This window comes from Gossypium raimondii, chromosome 1, assembly GCF_025698545.1.
Source record: "Gossypium raimondii isolate GPD5lz chromosome 1, ASM2569854v1, whole genome shotgun sequence".
Lineage (NCBI taxonomy): Eukaryota > Viridiplantae > Streptophyta > Magnoliopsida > Malvales > Malvaceae > Gossypium > Gossypium raimondii.
In genome coordinates, this window is record NC_068565.1 from 42,983,405 (window position 1) to 43,006,469 (window position 23,065).

The 23,065-nt window shown below is 35.6% G+C and overlaps 1 protein-coding gene across 2 annotated transcripts; it reads left to right on the forward strand.

The window, feature by feature from the left end:
- The first annotated feature begins 7,618 nt into the window (after positions 1–7,618).
- Positions 7,619–17,058, forward strand: LOC105785909 (E3 ubiquitin-protein ligase UPL3). Of its 2 annotated transcripts, XM_012612103.2 has the most exons (19): positions 7,619–8,831; positions 9,176–9,286; positions 9,391–9,507; positions 9,591–9,761; positions 9,846–10,007; positions 10,589–10,837; positions 10,962–11,083; positions 11,168–12,599; positions 12,806–12,901; positions 13,012–14,565; positions 14,714–14,938; positions 15,029–15,133; positions 15,277–15,357; positions 15,452–15,520; positions 15,605–15,733; positions 16,227–16,349; positions 16,441–16,506; positions 16,673–16,749; positions 16,829–17,058. In XM_012612103.2, the coding sequence occupies exons 1-17, from the start codon at positions 7,920–7,922 to the stop codon at positions 16,504–16,506; spliced, it is 5,724 nt and encodes a 1,907-aa protein (XP_012467557.1). In that variant the 5' UTR covers positions 7,619–7,919; the 3' UTR covers positions 16,673–16,749; positions 16,829–17,058. The 2 variants fall into 2 exon arrangements, with proteins under 2 accessions (XP_012467557.1, XP_012467556.1); XM_012612102.2 differs by having other exon boundaries at positions 16,441–16,749.
- The last annotated feature ends 6,007 nt before the right edge of the window (positions 17,059–23,065 follow it).

Sequence of the window (23,065 nt, forward strand, 5' to 3'; positions counted from 1 at the left end):
ATGAGGACATGCTTCATAGTTGTGTTATCGATTTTAGAGGTAATCGAGATCGTCACTTGCTATTAGTTGAGTTTGCGTAATAGCTATCAGAAGAGTATTCATATGGCATTGTTCAGGCTTTATATAGTCGGAGATGTAGGACTCCTCTGTATTGGTCCGATATGGAGGAGAAGAGGAACTTGGGTCCGAAGTTGGTTTGGGAGGTTGAGGATAAGGCGTGACTTGTTTGCGAGCAGTTGAAGGCTGCTTCTGATCAACAGAAATCTTACGCTGACCTGAGACATTGAAATATCGAGTATCAGGTTGGTGATAAGGTATTTTTGAAGGTTTAGCCATGGAAGAAACTTCTAAGGTTCGAGCGGAAGGGTAAGCTCAGCCCAAGGTTCATTGGCTCTTATGAGGTTGCCGAGCGGATTTTACAGGTTGCTTATTGTTTGTTGTTGCCGCCTAAGCTAGAGTGTATTCATAAGGTCTTCCATGTCTCTATATTACGGAAGTATAGATTTGATCCTTCTCACGTTTTTTTTTGTTGAAGAGATCGAGGTTCGATCTGATCTTTCGTATGAGAAAAAACAGATTGTGATCTTAGATCGAGAGGTCAATGTGCTACGCAATAAGATAGTTTTGTTGGTGAAAGTTTTGTGGCGCAACAACAAGACTAAGGAAGCCACCTAGGAGTCAAAAAATATGATGAAATGTCAGAATCCATATTTGTTTGATTCAGGTAAATTTTGAGGACGAAATTTCTTTTTAAAGGGGGAGAATTGTAATATCACTAAATCGAGTGTAGTAGTTTTGGGTATATTTTTAGGGTTCCGAGTGTGAAACTAGGAATTTATAGGGTTTCTAGTAATTTTTAATTTAATTTAGGAGGTTAATTTAATCTAAAATAGATTAAACAATAATCCAAAAAATTAAAAAAATATTTTGAAAAATTAATTTTAAATATTTTAAATAATTATTAGTGAAAATAATCAATTTGGGTTGAAAAAGAATTTTAAATAATTTTTATTGGGGGTAACTTGAGTAAAATTTAAATATTAATTAAATTGGATTTAATTGTAAAACAAGAGAAATTTTGGAGTATTTATATGGCAAATAAACCTTAAAATTTGGAATTTTGGAGGGAAAGGATTAAATGGTAAAGTAAAAGAAATGTGGGAGTGGTCATGAGGCAAATTTCCCAAGTTTTAAATTTCTGGTGGGTTGTTTCAGTTTTAAAACTAATGTATCTTGCCCACTTTTGACACATTTTACATCTGATTAGAGAGCTTTAAAATTCGTTTTCTTTGCACGATTTTAAATATTTATCATTAGAGAATAAATTCAACCACTTTCCTTCTCAAAATACTTTCTCAATTCACCCAAAATTATTCTCAAAAGTAGCAAAAAATATTCTGAAATTTCTCAAGTTTCTTGAATCAAGATTTTCAATCAACGAATTTAAAGCGAATCAAAGGTAATCTTCAATCCTAAACTTGTTTTTATGATGATTAGAAACATATTTACATGATTTGAGAGTCAATTAAATGATTTTTACCAATGTCATCTTCTTCCAAGAACACATGGTTCTTTAATGGTGGATCTTGAATTTTGAGAGGAAATTCACAAACCAATGAATGTTCCAACTCAAAATGGATCTATTAAAAGGTTTTTGAACTTATTTATCAAGATTAAACATGATTTGTGAGGCAACTTAAAGAAATTTGAATTTCATCATCTTCATGAACCGATTTTCCAAAATTTTATGAAATTGATTTAAAGATGAAATTGATGCTTGGTATAAGTGTATTTGGTCTAGTATTTATGATTGAAAGTGTTTAGGAGGGCTGGAGAGATCAATTTTGTGATGAATCGAGTTTTCGACTTGATGTTACAAATTTGGTAAGGTACCTTTGTGAGAGGATTTCGATTAGTATAGTTAATTAAAATCTGTGTTTATTATAGCATTGGAAAGGTGGTAATGTCTACTTTATCTCTATTGAAGCTCCAAATCTTGAAGAGAACCGAGCTAACCGGAATTGAAGCTTGGATTTGCTTGGTTGATCACTTGTTTGGTGGTAGAATAAATTGTGTGGTGAGTGTTTCTAAGGGCGATTTGATAAATTGACCCTCATTTATGTTTAATTAGTAGCTTAATTGATGATTTCAATTGATTAATTATGGTTGAATGGCTAATTTTTGCAAGATTGATATTATATGTACAAGAGTTGAATTTTTATTTAATAATGGTAAGTAAGCATTTAGGTGGTTTTGTGCAATTTAATTAGATTAATTATATTGATGATTAAAGCATGTTTACTGGAGTTTTTGATCATGATAGATTGGTGTTACAATTGGTAATTGAACATTGGAAACTGGCAAATGAAATGCTTGATTTAATTGGATGTTAAATGGCTATATTACATGTTACACATAAGCATTTTGTCACATTAAATTGAGCACAATAATGACTGATTTATATGTTATGTTTGACTTAATATATTGACAAACATGCATGGTAGATCCAGTGGATATAGTTGGCATGCTATAGGATTTGTGAGTACTCACCTTTATTTGTGACATTGTGAGCACATAGCTCTATGTGGACTGATTTGTTTGGAGTAGATAAAGGAGTGTTGAGCATGAGTTTCCACTCATTGGGTTATTTGAGGAGTTATAAGGGAGCGTGTGCTTTGGCCCGCTTAACTCGGTAAATTGTATTTGATATTTGTGGGAGTTCAGAGATCTGTTTATCCGATGTATAATCACCCGATTAAGCCATGAGAAGTGTATGCCAATTTATATTTATGTGTAGTTATTGTTATATCGTTCGATGTTTGTAAGCCATGAATAATTGATTCTTGATATTGATAAAGCATATGAAAATTAAATTGACATGTTTCATTGTTATTGCTGATAATTGGTGATTGATTGGATGTGATTTAAGCATGATTTGGATGTTGATTTACTAGTCGTTTTTATTAACATTCACTGAGCTTTTTAAAGCTCACACCCTCACAATTCGTGAAGATAATTGTCGGGCTTGAGGAGCCAAGCAAGAGAGTTCCAAGAGATTTAGGCTTGGTAGAGACTTTATTACACGTTTTAGAAACTATAATCGGGCATTGTGGAACTCCCAGGAATTAGTTTAATTTTGGTTGTAATTGGACTTTGGACATTGAACATGTTATTTAGGATGGTTTTATAATAATTTTGAGGCATGTTTGAGTTTAATTATTAAATGATTTACGGTGTATTGTTGCTTGATAACACAGTGTGTGAGGCATGAAATTTATACTAACGATTGTTTAAATGAAGCTTCTATGGAGTGGTTTACTAGTGAATAAGGCATGCCACTTGATTGATTTATTCGGTGTTTGTTATGCATGAAATTGATTGCCTAATTTTATATAATTAAAGGTTAAGTGATGTCAATAAATTCAATTAAAGGTGTATGTATATGTATGTTAATTAATCGTAGTTGAATCAGGTTTAATTGACCATTAAAATATGCAAAATCAGGTTTTAAAATGAGTTTTTCGCAAAAAATAGGTGTAGTGCTTTTCACACAGGCGTGTGTATGTCCACACGGGTGTGTGGGTAAGTGACACGGACGTATGGAGATTGGAGCTATCACACACGGGCGTGTGCGATTGGCCTAAAAGTTTTTCACATCTTGAGCATGGTCGTTTAATGAGACACAGTCTGGGGGACACGGCCGTGTGGGTTTTGGGGGTTTGAATATTTGTCTTTCTAAATTGGTAGTCTAATTTGTTTAAGTTACAATTTAGTCTTGAAAATTGATTAGTCTATTAGAGCCTTAGATGATAAGGAAACTTGGTAAAATTTTAGGATTAGTCTCGTAATGGGTAAAATTCGATAGAAACGTACTTAATTTATAATTCAAAATAGGTCCTGATAGTTTGTATTTGTTACAATTTAGTCTCTAATAATAAAACTTGAGTTAGACATAGTAAACGAACTCAAATTAAATTGAAATTTTTAGACTTGTATAATTTGACTAAAAGAAGGCCGGTAAACACTTGATCTAAAATCTGGTTAGTTTTACCATAGGTGGTAAAATGACAAAAATACCCTTAGGTTAAATTACCTAGGAAAAGTTTAAAATTGGTTCATAATTTACTTCTGCATTAATAAATAACTAATAATTAGATAAGATTTTGGTGTAATAAGGTCGGGATTTGTCTTAGGTGGTCATTAGCCAGAGAGTCACTTAGGTGGCTAATGTAATGCTTTAAATTCGGGTTGGTCCGTCTCGGTTGGGTTTGGGGTGTCACACATACGCAATTTAAGATCTCGACATCCTTGCGATCTAGAAGAGCCCAACTCGAATTAACAGCCTCAACTGCATGGGTCATTTAAATCCGATCACTATCTCTCTTAACGGAATCCAATTGGCCTTTTCCCACCTGGACACGCCAATTTTTTTGTGGAACTCGATTGCAAAAGACTACCGTATCATTTTTCAAACTATATGCCAAATACTCCAACCCAACGTGCACCTTTTGTGTTGAAATAGAATTAACTTTAAGGAACGATTGTGGCTATCCCATATTCTGGAGAGATAATGAATACCGTGTCATAAGGTTTTAGCGCAAGTTCATATGTCACGATTCTCGATCAAAATAATGACTGACCTAAAGTTAAATGGAGATTAGTTTAGCATGAAATTAATCATACTTGATTGGGTATAATAGTGGAAAGACAATTGTACCAAAATATAAAAAAAGGAAGAAATGGCAGAATGCTTGATGCAAGAATATGCAAATTGCTTTCTAAATTCAAGTGTTAATTCAAGTAACAATTACAAGCCTTTATATACACCACTCAAAGAGTTAGTTTGTCATGATTTACTCATAATATCATGCTCAACATCCAACCATAAAATCAAAACTTTTTCTAAATAGGATTTTGCTAAAGTAAAAAATATGATATTTTTTTATCAGCCTAAAAATAATCTTGTAATTTTTCATTCAACCCCTTGTCTTGTCTTTTGTTCTAATTTAGCCCGATTTTGCTTGTTTTTAAACTTCGGCATTCAAATTGTGTCACTGATAAATTTTAAGCAAGAAATCACAAGCTTAGTAGCATTTTATTAAAAAATTAACCAAAAATAGGAACATTAAACACACAAAATTACTTTGCTATCATTAAACAACATGAAAACCACTATTAGTTGCTTTCCAACATTACAATAAATCATAAGCAGAAGACATTATATGATTCACATCTATACCTTGCAGCTTCCAAATATGTAAATTTCTACTAAATCACAAATACCACAAAATAATCAGGCCTTCCTTCATCAGTCTCATTGATATCGCTCCTAAAAAATAAATAATAAACTAATAATAAGAAGAGTAGCCGTGAAAAATACATGTTGCTCTCCAAACCTCTCGAGCTTTTGGACACAATAGAAGCATATTGTCTAAATCTTCAAAACCACCATATCAGTAGCACAAGGGAGACAACAAATTCCCTTATCAGTCAATTAGGACTTAGTGGGAACAAAGTGGTGAAGGAAACACCAAATAAAATCTAATACTTTGGGAGGGTAGATCTTAAGATTCCAAATATTATGCCATGGACCATCGGCAAAGAACTTTGTGTACAAGGTAAGCACGACTTATGACTTAACACTATACCGATCATTAGTGCTATGATGCCATATAAGCAGACCCTTTTGAGAGTAAAAGTTTATTGGTATCTACAGTATCTCTCAACATCACTTGGAGAAATAATACCTTCTACAAAGTTCTTATCCCATGAATGTTCATCTGTGTTAAACAGCTCAACAACTTTCATATTCTCTAGCCTCGACAAAGGGAACGAATCAACATAAAAATTATTATCATCAATAAGCCATGGGTCTTTAAAGACTTCAATATTTCGACCATCACCTACTCGCCATCGGGTCCCTCTACCAAGTAGTTACTTTGTTGCATGAAGGCTTCGCCACACAAATGAAAGGCTATGCCCTCCATTGACCCTAGAAAGTTATCATCTAGATAATATTTAGCCTTGAAGTAACAACTACTAAAATTATCTAGATGGGAAATAAGTCGAGCTTCTTGTTTACCCAAGATCACCAAATTAAAGCAATAAAGGTCCCCAAACGCCATAACTCTAAACTTCTTAGGCACACATAACTTATCCCAAGCTGACTAGCGAATGCCTTTTAGATTGTTACCACTAGAACCCCACCAGAAAGAGTTCATCATCATCTGTAGCTCATTACACATTCTCAAAGGTAACAAAAAACACTCGTACAATAAACATGAATTGACGGAGCTACAATTTTGAGAACTACCTCTTTACCTTGTTGTGATCGTTACTTATTTTTCTAACGGACAGCTCTCTTGCTTAAGTGTTATTTTATAAAAGAAAAGACTTGCCTTTTGTTGTGCCCAATCAAAGATGGAAGACTAATATATTGCCCACAGTAAATTAGATTGTACACTCCCAAAGCCGACATAATAGAATTTTGAACTGAAAGCTTAGTGTTAGAGCTAAACATAATGCCCGACTTATGAATATTGATGATTTGTCTCGACACCATTTCATAAGAATTCAAAATATCCTTTACAATAACACATTCGAAATCCGTAACCTGAAAGAAAAGGAAATTATCATTTGAAAAGAGTAGAGGAGAAATACAAAGTGTATTTTTAGTTTTAATAAAATATGATTTAATAGTTAAAATTCAATAATAAAATAAAAATAGAAAATAGATTTTTTTTCTATAGATAAAAATTATATAAATAAAAAAGTGAAAAAAAAAGTTAAAAAGGGAATAATATATGCAATTCAAAATAAAAAAAAAGAATTTAAATGCGGATATAGAGTCAGCTTAAAAAGAAAAAAAATAAAAACAAATATCTAAAGCAACCCGATTGAGACGCTCCAAGCGGAGAAGAATTCACCGTCGTGGAAGCTATTATATTCTTTATTTTTTCTCTAAAAAATCGTATACATTTTTTTCCTTTTATTTTAAGGATAAATTACACTTAAGATCACTAAACTATTAATAAGTTTACATTTTGATCATTTAACTTCAAAAAATACAAAATAGTCACTGAATTATTTAAAAATTTTCATTTAAGTCATTAAACTATTTAAAAATTTTCATTTAAATTGCATTTTTATTTTTTTTAAAGTTTAACATTAAGCTTTGAGCGATTATTTGGTATGGTAAATCAGTACCCATTGACGAGTATAATAATATACCTTAAATCCAAATCGATCTGACGGTCAATGTCAGAAATTAGAAAAAAAACTATTTGGATTCTGGATCACAAATTTGTAATATTCAAAGCTATTTCATGAAAAAAAAACTAAATTGTAGAAGAGAAGGGGAAAAAGAGCTTTCGATTGACATAGACGATGCAACCAGAAAATGCTATACAATAGCGATTTTAACAATCCGTTGACTTAAATGAAAACTTCAAATAGTTTAATAACTATTTTATTACTTTTTAAATTTAAGTACTCAAAATATAAATTTACTAATAATTTAGTGACTTTTGTGTTGTTTACCCTTATTTTAATCCTAATATTTCTTTACGAAAAGTCATTGCAAATGCATATTATAATATGTATAAATAAAAAAAAAAAAACTAAAAAGCCTCCTCTTTATTCCTTCTTCACTTGAGGGTTTCAGGTTTCTTTGCCTTTAACCTCCACCCCACTACCTCACAAATTCACCCCCAATTTATCATCCAAACTAAGATTAAGGCCTCATTTCCCTGATTGTTGATTATAGCTTTTCACTTTTATTTTAATTGTGAATTACTTCTAATTTTATTTCTAGGGTTTTCGATCAGGTGTCGTTGAGATGCAACGAACAATTGGATCAGGAATCGTCTGATCTTTGTCGCGGTGGCTGTCTGATTACCAGGGGCGGTGGTCCCCTTTGTATGGAAACTCGCAGCCGGAAGCGGGCGGAGGCCTCCTCAGCTGCCCCTTCATCTTCCCCCTCTGGTCCTACCACTCGTTCTCACAAACGCGCTCGTCTCTCTTCTTCCTCATCCCCAGCCGCTGCAACTACCACAACGCCTCGCTCTCGCACTTCCCGCGCTGCCGCTGCTTTAATGGACTCCACCACCACCGAATCTTCCTCTGGTTCCCGCCGCGATCGCCGTCCCAGCAAAGCTAATCAGACCACGACAAGTGACAGTCCAAATCTCGCCTCCGATAGGGGCAAAGAAAAGGAACGTGATCCAAGTGCTCGCGATAGAGATAGAGATAGAGATAGGGATAGAGATAGGGATAGGGATAATAGAGACAACAATTCTAACAACCCTGAGAGAAATTTAGGGTTAATTATGGATACCTCTGGAGGCGATGACGATGATAATGATAGCGAAGGCGGTGTAGGGATTTTGCACCAGAATCTGACGTCAGCAAGCAGCGCGTTACAAGGCTTGTTGAGGAAGCTTGGTGCCGGGCTTGATGATTTGCTGCCGTCATCGGCTATGGGTTCTGCATCTTCTTCCCATCAGAGCGGGAGGTTGAAGAAGATTCTGTCTGGGTTGCGTGCTGATGGAGAGGAAGGGAAGCAAGTGGAGGCGTTGACGCAGCTCTGCGAGATGCTTTCAATTGGGACTGAGGAGTCCTTGAGCACGTTTTCTGTGGATTCATTTGTTCCCGTGCTCGTTGGATTGCTTAATCATGAGAGTAATCCTGATATTATGCTTCTTGCAGCAAGGGCGCTGACCCATTTGTGTGATGTTTTGCCTTCTTCATGTGCTGCTGTGGTGCATTATGGTGCTGTTTCGTGTTTTTGTGCCAGGTTGCTCACTATAGAGTATATGGACTTGGCTGAACAGGTTGGTTTTTATTTGGTTACTTTCAAAATAATTTATTATTAGAGTATCGCTCGCTAGTTCTTGTATTTCATTGTAAACTAGAGTGTGACAATCTCATTCTACTAGAAATTGGGTCCAGTTGCCATAGATGGAGATAAATTTGAGATGTTTGAGCATTTATCTGAAAGCTGTGTCCTATTTGCTTGTTTCTAAGTAACCATTCAAAAAAAATTCAGTTTTCTGGTTTTCTAATAATGAAGAATTTACTGCATTGTTCATAGCTGTAGACTTGAATTAGAAAGTTGAAGATTGTAGATTTGATCTAGTCGGCATTCTTATCTTTCTGTTTGAAATGCTGGAAACAGTCTCTCCAAGCTTTGAAGAAGATATCTCAGGAACACCCAACTGCCTGTTTGCGAGCTGGTGCTCTCATGGCAGTTCTTTCCTACTTGGATTTCTTCTCCACTGGGGTTCAGGTACTTAATATGGGAAAATTTTTGACTGTTAATAATTTATAAGAAGATTTCTCGCAATTTAGAATCGTATGAAGGTGTTTCTTCTGTTTAATCCCATGTTCTAGCGAGTGGCACTATCTACTGCTGCAAATATGTGCAAGAAACTCCCTTCAGATGCATCCGATTATGTCATGGAAGCTGTACCTCTATTAACAAATCTGTTGCAGTATCATGATTCAAAGGTAACTGTAACATACATTTTTGACTATTCTTTTGTTGTAAATTGTGTTTCTTCTTGATTTCCTATGCTTTGTTATGTTTATAGGTGCTGGAGCATGCTTCTGTTTGTTTGACTCGCATTGCCGATGCCTTTGCATCATCCCCGGATAAATTAGATGAGCTATGCAATCATGGACTGGTTACTCAAGCTGCATCTCTCATTTCTACAAGTAACTCTGGAGGTGGGCAGGCATCATTAAGCACACCGACATATACGGTGAATCCATGTTGCTCTTTTACTTATCTATATGCCAATGCATTTTAATGTGCAACATCTTGACAATTGAGTTTTTGAATTCAGGGCTTAATTCGACTGCTTTCAACATGTGCAAGTGGGTCTCCTTTAGGAGCTAAAACTTTACTTCTGCTTGGGATAAGTGGCATACTTAAAGATATACTATCAGGTTCTGGCATTTCTGCCAACTCATCGGTTCCGCCGGCATTAAGCAGACCAGCAGAGCAGGTAACAGTTATAATTAAAGCTGAAAACGTTTTAGTTGTCATTGCAAGTTATTTACCAATACCTGTGAATATGTGATGTGTGTAACATGCGAATCGCCATATTAAAATAAGCAGTGGTAGAGGAACGGTATAATCCTTAGACACAAAATTCCAACTCTTAGTTTTTGAATCTGTTCATGTAAACCTTGCATGTAAGTGGTTTTTTTTATTGTGGTTTAAGGTTACTCGTTTGGACTGTTTTTAATTCAAGCTGAATTGCTGGTAGCTGTTATTTGCTGTTGTTTGTATATACCTATGTACATATGATGTGTATAATTTTCCTATGTTAAATTAATACCAGCAGTGCTGGGGAAATTGTTATAACCATTAAGACGTATGGTATCAAGTCACAGTTTTAGAGTATGTTCATATAGATATCCGTGCTTTATTTCATTCATTTTGTTTGTATAGGTTACTTGTTTTGAATATATTGTTTATTTCTTGCACTTTATATTATTTACATGGACATAGTAAATTAGCAATAGCTTATGCATATTACCCCTATCTGCTTGGTGGTCCTGTAATTTTTATCTTCTTGTGTAGATTTTTGAAATTGTCAATCTGGCAAATGAACTTCTTCCTCCGTTGCCACAAGGAACAATTTCCCTCCCTGCCAGCTCTAATATGTTTGTCAAAGGATCTATTTTGATGAAGTCTCCTGCTAGCAGCTCTGACAAGCAAGAAAATTCTGATGAAAATGCTCCCAAAGTTTCAGCCCGAGAGAAATTGTTGAATGATCAACCTGAACTTCTTCAGCAGTTTGGAGTTGATCTGCTTCCTGTTCTCATACAGGTAAGTTTTCATTGTGGAGGGCAGTTCCTTGATTATCTGTTGATTTGTTGGTACATATATTCTCTTGTCTTTACCGTGATTTTCTCTTGGTTGGTATTTATGGTCCTATCATTTTATCTATCAGATCTATGGTTCCAGCGTCAATGGCCCAGTTCGCCATAAATGTCTCTCGGTTATTGGAAAACTAATGTACTTCAGCAGTGCAGAGATGATTCAGAATTTATTGAGTGTGACAAACATATCAAGGTGTCCACCTTAAGTAAAAGATAGCAATTTACATATTCTTGCAATGTTTGGTTATGGGAACTTACTGTTTGTTTGATTTTGTAGCTTCTTGGCTGGTGTTTTAGCATGGAAAGATCCACATGTCTTGGTTCCTTCCCTCCAAATTGCTGAGATCCTCATGGAAAAGCTTCCTGGAACCTTCTCCAAAATGTTTGTCAGAGAGGGTGTTGTTCATGCTGTAGATCAGCTTGTATTAATTGGTAACCAAAATGCCACTGCTGCCCAAGCATCTCCTCTTGAGAAGGATAATGATTCTGTATCTGGAACGTCATCACGTTCCAGGCGTTACAGACGACGCAGTGGAAACTCTAATCCTGAAGGAGGTTCTGTGGAGGAGTCCAAAAATCAGGCCTCTTTAAATATTGGCTCACCTTCTAATACCATTGAAATTCCTACAGCCAATTCCAATATTCGTGCTGCAGTAAGTGCATGTGCTAAAGCATTTAAAGATAAGTATTTCCCCTCTGATCCTGGGGCTGTTGAAGTTGGAGTAACAGATGATCTTATACACTTAAAAAGTCTCTGCATGAAATTAAATGCTGGTGTTGATGATCAAAAGACTAAGGCAAAAGGAAAATCTAAAGCTTCAGGGTCTCGGTTGGTTGATTTTTCTTCTAGCAAAGAAGAGTACTTGATTGATGTGATTTCTGAGATGCTAGCAGAACTAAGCAAGGGGGATGGTGTATCCACATTTGAGTTTATTGGTAGTGGTGTTGTTGCGGCCTTGTTAAGCTATTTTTCTTGTGGGTACTTCTCGCAGGAGAGAGTTTCTGATGTAAACCTGCCCAAGCTTCGTCACCAAGCCCTTAAACGATTAAAATCATTTATAAGTGTGGCACTTCCTTCAAGTGTTGATGAAGGAAGTATTGCTCCTATGACTGTCCTGGTTCAGAAGCTTCAAAATGCTTTATCATCTGTAGAGCGTTTCCCTGTAGTTCTTAGCCATTCATCTAGGTCTTCTGGTGGGAGTGCACGCCTCTCTTCTGGATTAAGTGCATTGTCTCAGCCTTTTAAGTTGCGGCTTTGTCGAGCCCAAGGAGAGAAGTCTCTTCGTGACTATTCTTCAAATATTGTGATGATTGATCCATTAGCAAGTCTAGCAGCTGTTGAAGAATTTCTTTGGCCACGAGTTCAACGTAGTGACAATGCTCAAAAACCCTGTGTGTCTGTAGGAAATTCTGACTCTGGGAACACGCCCAGTGGGGCTGTTGCTTCTTCTCCATCTACCTCAACTCCTGCTTCAACCGCTCGTCGTCATTCTTCAAGGTCCAGATCATCTGTTAATATTGGAGATGTTGCCAGAAAGGAATCATCACAGGAGAAAAGCACAAGTTCGTCAAAGGGAAAAGGTAAGGCTGTTTTGAAGCCTGCTCAAGAGGAGTCAAGAGGGCCTCAAACAAGAAATGCTGCTCGTAGAAGAGCTGTTCTGGATAAAGATACTCCAATGAGACCTGAAAATGGTGACTCTACGTCTGAGGTATGTGTTTTGATTATTAGATATGAAGTCTGGTGTGTTTTGAGTTATTGTATCGTAAAGTCTTCCATGCTGAAGTTAGTTTAAATTCATAATCATTTGTTAACAACCTTATTTTTATTTTGTACTTTTCTCTTGTTTGCATGTAAATGAGCATTCTTTTTTCCCCGCTATTTCCTGTTTGAAGATGATCTGCCCCTTTTTGGTAGGATGAAGAATTGGATTTGTCTCCTGTGGAGATTGATGATGCTTTGGTGATTGAAGATGATGATATTTCTGATGATGAAGATGATGATCATGAAGACGTAAGTTATATTGTGCCTGTAGAAATGGGCAGCACTTTCATGTTTATCATAATTTATAAACTTCATTTGATCTTTACTATTGCTTGATAGAACCATTGTTTTCTTTACAGGTGCTCAGAGATGATTCTCTTCCTGTTTGCATGCCAGATAAAGTACACGATGTTAAATTGGGAGATTCAGCTGAAGATGGCACAACCATGCCAGCAGCAAGTGATAACCAAACTAATGCTGCTTCTGGATCAAGCAGCAGAGCTGCTGCTGTTAGTGGTTCAGACTCTGCTGATTTTAGGAGTAGTTATGGCTCAAGGGGTGCAATGTCGTTTGCTGCTGCTGCCATGGCTGGGTTTGGATCTGCCAATGGTAGAGGTATTAGAGGAGGTAGAGATCGGCAAGCACGTCCTCAGTTTGGCAATTCTAATGAGCCTCCAAAGTTGATTTTTACTGTTGGTAGTAAGCAGCTCAACCGGCAGTTGACCATCTATCAGGCCATTCAAAGACAGCTTGTGTTGGATGAGGACGATGATGAGAGATATGGTGGTAGTGATTTCACATCTACTGACGGAAGAGGAATGTGGAGTGGTATCTACACAATAACTTATCAGAGGGCAGACACCCAAGCTGACCGAACATCAGTAGGGGGTTCAGGTTCTGCCCCAGCATCTAAATCCACTAAATCGTGTTCTCCCAGTTCCAACTCTGATTCCCAAACTCATAGAATGTCACTATTAGATAGCATCTTGCAAGGGGAACTTCCTTGTGATCTAGAAAGATCTAATCCTACTTACACTATCTTGACACTGTTGTATGTATTAGAGGGGTTGAATCAGCTGGCAACTCGTTTGAGAGCTCAGATAGTTTCTGACGGTTTTGCTGAAGGAAAAATTTTAAATCTGGATGAGTTGAGTACCCCTGGTTCTAGAGTTCCTTATGAGGAATTTATTAATGGTAAACTCACTCCAAAACTGGCTCGGCAAATACAGGATGCCCTTGCTCTCTGCAGTGGAAGTCTCCCTTCCTGGTGTTACCAGTTGACAAAGGCATGCCCCTTTTTATTTCCTTTCGAGACACGAAGGCAGTACTTCTATTCAACTGCCTTTGGGTTGTCTCGTGCGTTATATCGTCTGCAGCAGCAGCAGGGTGCTGATGGCCATGGATCAACTAATGAGAGGGAGGTGAGGGTTGGGAGATTACAGCGTCAAAAAGTTCGTGTCTCCCGGAACCGCATTTTGGATTCTGCTGCGAAGGTAATGGAAATGTATTCTAGCCAAAAAGCTGTGCTTGAAGTTGAATATTTTGGAGAAGTTGGCACTGGATTGGGTCCAACGTTGGAGTTCTATACACTATTAAGTCATGATTTGCAAAAGGTTGGACTTGGAATGTGGAGGTCTAATTCTACATGGGATAAGTCAATAATGGAAATTGATGGAGATGAAGAGAAAAATGAGAAAACTGCTGGTAGTGTTGGGGGAGATATAGTCCAAGCTCCTTTGGGGTTGTTCCCTCGACCTTGGCCACCAAATGCTGATGCTTCTGAAGGCAGCCAGTTTTTTAAAGTCATCGAATATTTCCGGCTACTTGGACGTGTGATGGCGAAAGCTCTTCAAGATGGGCGACTTTTAGACCTGCCACTATCAACACCATTTTACAAACTTGTGCTTGGTCAAGTAAGCTGTTTGCAGTTTTTTGACTTGCAGAACTATTTGAATAGTCTTTTAGCTTCGATTGCTTATTTGTATACCTATTACATTTCTACTATTGCGACGACTATCTGTTAACTTTTGGGCTGAAGATGCATTTTATAAAACATTGCAGGAGCTTGATTTGTATGATATTCTGTCTTTTGATGGTGAGTTTGGGAAAATTTTGCAAGAACTGCATTTCCTTGTTTGTCGAAAGCAATATTTGGAATCGACTGGTGGTGAAAGTAGTGCTGCTGTTGATGAATTGCGCTTCCGTGGTACCCCGATAGAAGATCTCTGTTTGGATTTTACGCTTCCAGGCTATCCAGAATACATACTGAAACCAGGGGATGGCACTGTATATATTCAACTTTTCATTCTATTCCGTCTATTTTATTTTGTTGTCAGTAGACTATTCTAACTGCTAACATCCTATTAAATGCATCAGGTGGATATCAATAACTTAGAGGAATACATATCCTTTGTCGTTGATGCAACTGTCAAGGCTGGAATTATTCGGCAAATGGAGGCATTTCGAGCTGGATTTAATCAGGTCCAGTTGCTTTCTTTGGTCTGAGTTTTATTGACTAGTCATAAATCATGTTCAACCTGGGTTTCCTTGTTAATTATTCGCATGTAAGGAGCTGTTTTTGAGATTCATCCAAATGTTAATATATCCATTATTATAACAAGCAGGTTTTTGATGTTGCATCATTACAAATATTTACACCCCAAGAGTTGGACTATTTGCTATGTGGTCGCAGAGAGTTGTGGGAGGTAATTTGACACCTACTGAGATAATATTGCTAACTTCTTTGATTAGAACTATTTTTTTTACTTGGATCTTTATATATAACTTAAAATAATGCAGGCCGAGACACTTGCTGATCATATAAAATTCGATCATGGATATACTGCAAAGAGCCCTGCAATTGTTAATGTATGTTTGTTTCATAACCCTATTATTCAAATAATTGGGATCTTTGTTCTTTCCATAATGATGTTTGGTTTTGTAATTTTGCAGTTACTTGAAATTATGGGAGAATTTACACCAGAGCAACAGCGGGCCTTCTGCCAATTTGTTACTGGTGCGCCTAGACTTCCACCTGGTGGTCTGGCAGTGCTGAATCCAAAGCTTACAATCGTTAGAAAGGTAATGGGAGCTGGATTGAGAAAGTTGATATCAATGTTTCTTTTCTTTTACGTTGTTAATTGTTCTATCTGCTCATCATTGAATTTTTTTAAGATGAAAGTCTGATTGAAATGAGATTTACATATGTATTTATTTATGTTAGTTTTTAAGTAGTCTCTTTACGTGAAACTGGATTCAATATTTTTAAGTTTGCACCTTAAGAGAGTTATGTACTATGAATACTATGTTATCTGGAATTTTCATTTTGGCTATAGTACCCATGGACACCTGTGCTTGACGCATCGGAATATGGATAGTATTATACTATATATATAAAAGAACTTCAAAAACTGAGTCACACCTTTAGACACATTGGTACCTCCTCCGAGTTTAGGGTAACATAGATCATCATCAGTATTATTATTAGCTTAACAGTAAATTTTTCATTCAGCTGTATATAAAGCTGAGTTCTTGTCTGGCATGTATTGACGGTTTGTCTGAAATCTGATTGCAGCATTCGTCGTCTGCAATTGCTGCTACTTCCAATGGAAGTGGACCCTCAGAATCAGCAGATGATGACTTGCCCAGTGTCATGACTTGTGCTAATTACTTGAAGCTTCCTCCATATTCTTCCAAGGTATTATTAATCAGTGCAGATTGATTTTTGTATGATTATCCCTGGTAACATTTTTATATGATCTTATTTCCAAGTGGTGGTGTGTGAACAGGAAATTATGTATAAGAAATTGCTATATGCAATCAACGAAGGGCAAGGATCTTTTGATTTATCATGAGTGAGTGTTCGCAACCAAAACATACAATTGTGTAGTATAGTTCTGAACAACACAATGTGGGGTCAACTTATCTCACCTGCTGCGATCATTTTTGATATTTCCAAGTGGCGTATTAATTTTGCTCAAATAATGGTTTCTCTCTTCACTGATGTTTCCATACAATTAGTGGCATTGGCAAAGCTCCGTTTCTACTTTAATGGTGGATCATCCAAAATTTGCGTCCATAGGCCCTCCAAATTCTGGGTAATTGAATTACTTTAAATTTTTTTTTTTATATATATATGTTTTCCAGATGGGTACGTAATGAATGTTTTTTTATCAGATGACTTATAAGAAGAAGCAGAAATGAAAATGGAAGGCGGATTTTGTGGAGAATTGATTCAGGCAGGCAGCTGCTTAAACTTTTGTATATAAATAGGAAGTTTATGTGTATGTTTTCTTTTTTCTTTTGGTTTGACAATTTATTGGCAGGCAAGATATAATATATTTACATATATATCGTTACATGGGCGTAAATTGTTGAAGTAAATAAATGATGAAATTTTATTTTTATTTTTATGTTGGCATGGGGGGTGGGGGGAGGATATCGAAAGAAATAAATGTCTAGAAGGTACTTGTTTTTAAAGGTTTAACACTAACTTTTATATGGAGATTCAATTCCTTTTAAATAGATTGGGTGATTTGATCTTTGTATTATTTTGAAGTGAAAAAAGTCAAATATGGTGTTAAACATTCACATTTTATTCGGGGAAAGAAATCTAATATTCAAATAATTATTAAAAAATTTGGAAGTTTATTTCAGATATTTCGTAAAATTCTTTTATAGCAACTTTTTGTAATTTGCTGCAATTTTTTGGAAAAATTTTTCGTAGTTTTTTAAAGAATTTTTTTTATAAATTTAAAAGTTCTTAATTATTTAATCATTTGAATATTATATAATTTGCTGATGTTAGTGTTTCAACAAGGAGGTGGTGGTGATGACGTCGTTCACTTGTGAAGGGTCGTAGGGGAGAAGGTTAACTAAGCGGTTTAAGTTACAAGAGGAGAGAGATCCTTCACAAATTTTGTGTTGGGGGTATATATACGGCATTTTTCCCTTATTTAATAGTGTCATGTTATCGACAATATAGATGGTGTCGTCAATCATAGTACTCTGTGATCTTTGTTTGACATTCCTTTGATGAGATGGTATGAGGTTATGTTCAGTGGTTTTTATGGACAATTCATGGTTGGTGGTCAGGAGCCCGGTGGTTGAAAGCGGGTGGTCTATTAGAGGGCAAAAGCAAGTGGTGTGAGGTATTCAGGTAACTGGTTCATGACCAGTAAAATGATTTAAGATGGAAGGTTGTTCACGAGTGCTTTTTAAGTTGCTTCTTGTGTTGCCACATGTCGAAGTTGGGGTGAAAGTCTAAGTCAATAAAAAAGCACAAGTGTCATACCTAAGGAATAGTAGTAGGCATTTGACGATTCACTTGGGTTGAGCAACTTCCGGGTTTGTGATATGGTGTGAGATTGATCATTCAGAATGGATGTTGGGGCAAAACAGTGAGGCTTTGGGCTGCCCTTCACTCGTCACTATGGAAACTTCAACAGCACTTGGTAAAGGAGTAGTATGCTCCCAGATGCATAATTCTTGAGGCTTTGGTTGGCCTCGCCCTTCAGTACTGCAATATTTTTGGATGGTTTGTTGGACTGTTTCCTCAATCTTTTCCTGCTAGTGGTGCCTGTGGCACTAGCATAAACATCGAAGAGACTAGAATCCATTTGTCCCCTTGTAGGGGTTGAAGTAGTTGCGCAAAGGAATAACATAATCATATTCAGAAAAAATCAAACAATGCTAACACTAAAAAGATTTATAAAGGATAAAAGGAAGGATAAAACGAAGATTTAGGGGCTCGATCATAGTGCCCCTCATCCAACCCTCTATCTTTAACCACTCCTTCTATCATTGAAAGTAGGCGTGGATAGCCTCCATATCCATAACGACGCTTAGCAGAAGGACATTTTTATAGGGGGCTTCTTCCTCCCCATCCCTTTCATCTGAAGAAATATCAGTCGCGACATGAGCCATGGAAGATGTTTCCTCATCTGGAGCCTGGGCTCGGCTACGAGAAGCAGTAGATTGACTGGATCTTCCAATGGCAACAGTTGTGTTGCCCCCACAACGACATATGGTTCCCTATCATTCGGAGGGATGACGGGTAAGGAATGGTGCATAACCTCTGGGATCATCGACTTATGTTTTGAACACTTTGCAAATGTTACAATATAATCTCACAGTTCCTCCATTAGTCCGCGGAGAATTAGAGCCATCATTTCCTCTGCGTTAAAGGGTCATGATTGGTCATGAGATTTTCATGACTCGTCGTTCATGAAGCCCCGTCCGAAATCGCATTCTAGTACCCATTCTCGTCATTGTCGAACATACAATACTTGAAGACCTTTTGGAGGGTGATGTTTTAGGGGACAACGAGGATATCCTTTTTATTTATCATTATGAATTGCTCCTCGAAACCCTTTCGTAACCCTTCAACGGGGACTTGTAGTTGCACGAGTTCGTAAGAGGTAGGCTCCATTTGATGGGTAATTCGGACTCATTGTCGAACTCGAGTTCCATCAGAATGTATTTGTGACGGTTTAAACTCATATTATTGATCCCCCCGTACAAAATTTCCTCTATCTGGGGTATGCCTTGGCGTCAGGAGAAATACATCAACCTCGGCTCGTTAGCAGCTGTTCACCCCACCAAATGGAACATGTTTTGGAATACCCTTAGCATGGACCACATTCCCCACTTGCGGCAAAGAATGATGAACCCAATGATGATCCACCAAGAAGCCCCAACTAACTGCCCAGAAGAAACTTTATAGCAAGAGAACTTCAATGATGAACGAGTGGGAGGCAAGTGAAACCCAACTTCTAGCACATAAAGTGATAGGTAAAACCCTGGCCTCCCTCCGCTATACTTAGGCCCATAGATTTCACTAAAGAAATAGGACCCCTTCGAGAGGTTAAAATCATAACGATGATGCTTTTTCCACAACCACCTACAACGGAGCAACCTTCTGGCCTATATTTTAGTAGTGGAGCACTGGAAGGACCCCTACCACTAATTCCTTCACCTCCATTGGTGACTTTCTCTACCTTTTCCCTATTATCTCTGAAGTTTTGGCCTCCCTTCCACGGTTGTTTTCGGTCATGATTAACAAGAAAATACGAAATAGAAGAGGGAAACAAACGTAGAAAAGGCAAAGTCTTATCTTGAAAATATTAAGCCCAAAGCACAAAAACAAGCATAAATAAGAATTAGGGACAAGAACAAGAAGAATAGAGAGGAAAAAGCTCAGAAAAAGGCTAAAATCATAACGATGGCGCTTCTGCAACAACCACCTACAGCGGAGCAACCTTTTGGCCTCTTTTTCAGTAGTGGAACACTGGAAGGACCCCGTACCACTAATTCATTCACCTCTCTTGGTGACTTTCTCTACCTTTTCCCTGTTGCTTTCAAAGTTTTGGCCTCCCTTCCACGATTGTTTTCAGTCATGATTAACGGGAAAATACGAAATAGAAGAGGGAAACAAACGTAGAAAAGTTGAAGTCTTATCTTGAAAACATGAATTTTAACAAGAATTAGGGACAAGAATGAGAAGAAGAGAGAAGAAAGGCTCAAAAAAAGGTTGGGCACTTGAAGAATTTGAAGAACAGTTGCTGAGAAAACTAGAGGTGCTCATGGGCCGGGTGGCCCGGCTCGGCCCGACTACCCGCCCGCAATATGGGAGGGTTTGGGTAAAAATATAGGCTCGAAATATGAGTTTGGGCAAAAAAATGAGGCCCGATTAAAAAATGGGCCGGGCCTCGGGCACCACTTTTTGGCCCGGGCCCGGCCCGGCCCGGCCCGAATATAATAATTTTTTATTTTTTAAATTTTAAAATACTTTTAAAATTCTTTTTTAAATTTTTTAATTTTAAAATATTTTAAAATATTTTAAAATACTTTTAAATTTTTTAATTTTAAAATATTTTAAAATAAAATTTTTATTTTGTTTTAATTTTTAAAATAAATTTTGATATTTATTTAACAAGCGGCGGGGCGGGCAGGCTTATGAATTTTTCGGGCCGGGCTGGGCAAAATTCTAGGCCTATATTTTTTAGGGTAGGGGCCTGCCTAGGACTCGGCTGAAATTTTTTTCAGCCCACCAACTTTCCGGCCAGGCCCATGAGCACCTCTAGAGAAAACACAAAAACACTCGGGAAATTTTGAAGCAGCAAAATTTCTGGGATTTTTACTAAAATATTATAAAAAAAACCAAAATATTATAAACTTTTTATTATTTACCAAAATAATACAAAAAAAAAAAACAGAACAGTAGAAAATTGGATGCCAAAAGTGCCTTGCCAGAGGCGGCCTAGGACTAAAATGTAATAATTTAAAATTTCAAGGACCTAATATGAAAATTTATCATTTTAAATTTTGAAAGTGAATTGGTGCCGCTGTGGGTGTGGCGGCACTAAAGTTGAAACGTGGCTAATTGCATTCTAAGCCCTCTTTATTTATTATTTTCTTTTTATTCTCCTTCAACTCACTTTTTTATTTAATAAACAAGCCCTCAACCTATTTTTGTAGTTAAATAAGCTCTTAATCTATGATTTTTACTCATAAAAACCTTTTATTTTATTATTAAAGTAAATATATTTTACCTAAAGTAAAGCTATTTAAAAAGAATAAACTAATTCGCATTTTATGTTTATGTGAATTTGATGAGAATAATTTATTAAATAAAAAATTACTAAATTTGATGAGAATAGTTTATAATTATAATTTATTTTTCTATTTGGGTTACATTTATGGGTGATCAGTTTTATTATTACTTTTGGTTTTCAATAAAGCATTCTGGTATTTCTATTAATTTTAATTAAATCTAATATTAGTTAAGAATTAAGATACTTAGAATTCTAATTAAGTAATAACTCTACTTTACTTTAATAAAAGTAGCATCGTCAAATTTTTAACTACTAACAATAAATTATAATTATAATTATCACAAATTTTTTATCTTTTCATATATTTTATGCTTAGAGTTCTATTTAAATAACAATTCTATTTTAAAATTAGCACAATATTTTTAATAGTAATTGCAGTTTAAATTATAATTATTTTGAAATATATAATTCTCACAACTTCTATTAAATTATAATTATTTTAAATTTATAAAGAGTATTTATATATAAAATATTTTTATTTAATTAAAAACTTGAATTCTTATTATTTTAAATTCATCCAATTATATTCAATGATTTTATAGATTTATAGTTTTATTGATTAATAATATATTATGTTTTTTTAAGTAGAGCCTTTATAATATATGACCAAATTAATTAATTTCACATTAATATATTATTATTTTAATTAATCTTACTTTTTATTATTATATAATAATATTAATAAATTATTTTAGTAATATAATTAACAATAAAGGATATTTTTGTCTGTTCAAAAGTTTTTTCAAGACTCGTGCTTTTATATAAATTATAGATAGATATTTTTATGATTTTTATCGGAGATATGAAAGATTAAATCACACCTATTATATTTCGTCATCTAATTGGTCCGTTAATTGATTTTAATGGTTAATGTAACGAAATGTGAAAATTATTAATGTAAGCTTAACTAATTTTTCAGAGTTAATGATAAGGGATCAACTGGATTCAAATTAAGTCAAGGGATTAGTAACTTTTTTGGTTTTTCTTAAGGGACTATTATAGCTATAAGCCTTTGATAAACATAAATTTTTTATTTAATAAACTATTCTCATCAAATTCACATAAACATAAAATGCGAATTAGTTTATACTTTTTAAATAGCTTTACTTTAGGTAAAATATATTTACTTTAATAATAAAATAAAGGGCCTTTATGAGTAAAAAACATATATTAAGAGCTTATTTAACTACAAAAATAGGTTGAGGGCTTGTTTATTAAATAAAAAAGTGAGTTGAAGGGGAATAAAAAGAAAATAATAAATAAGGAGGGCTTAGAAGGCAATTAGCCACATTTCAACTTTAGTGCCGCCACACCCACAGGCGGCACCAATTCACTTTCAAAATTTAAAATGTAAATTTGCATATCAGGTCCTTGAAACTTTAGATCAACATTTTAGTCCTATGCCGCCTTTGGCACAGGCACCTTTGGTGCCGCCTGTGGCATCCGATTTTCCACTGTTCTACTTTTTTTTGTATTATTTTGGTAAATGATAAAAAATTTATAATATTTTGGTAATTTTTTTTTATAATAGTTTAGTAAAAATCCCAAAATTTCTTGATTGTTGAAGACGAGGCCAATAATAATGCGTTTTATGACCTAAACACTCCGACACCTCACAACCAATATCGTTCGAACACGTGTGCCATTGAACGACACAACCCATCATTAGCCCTGTTCCCCAAAAATTGCTGTTCAACTTTTAGGTAATAAAATTGTAATGGAATAAAATTTAATAGAATAGAGTTGTAATTAGTAGTTTCATTATTTGATTGAATGGTTCTAAAACTTTTAGCTAATA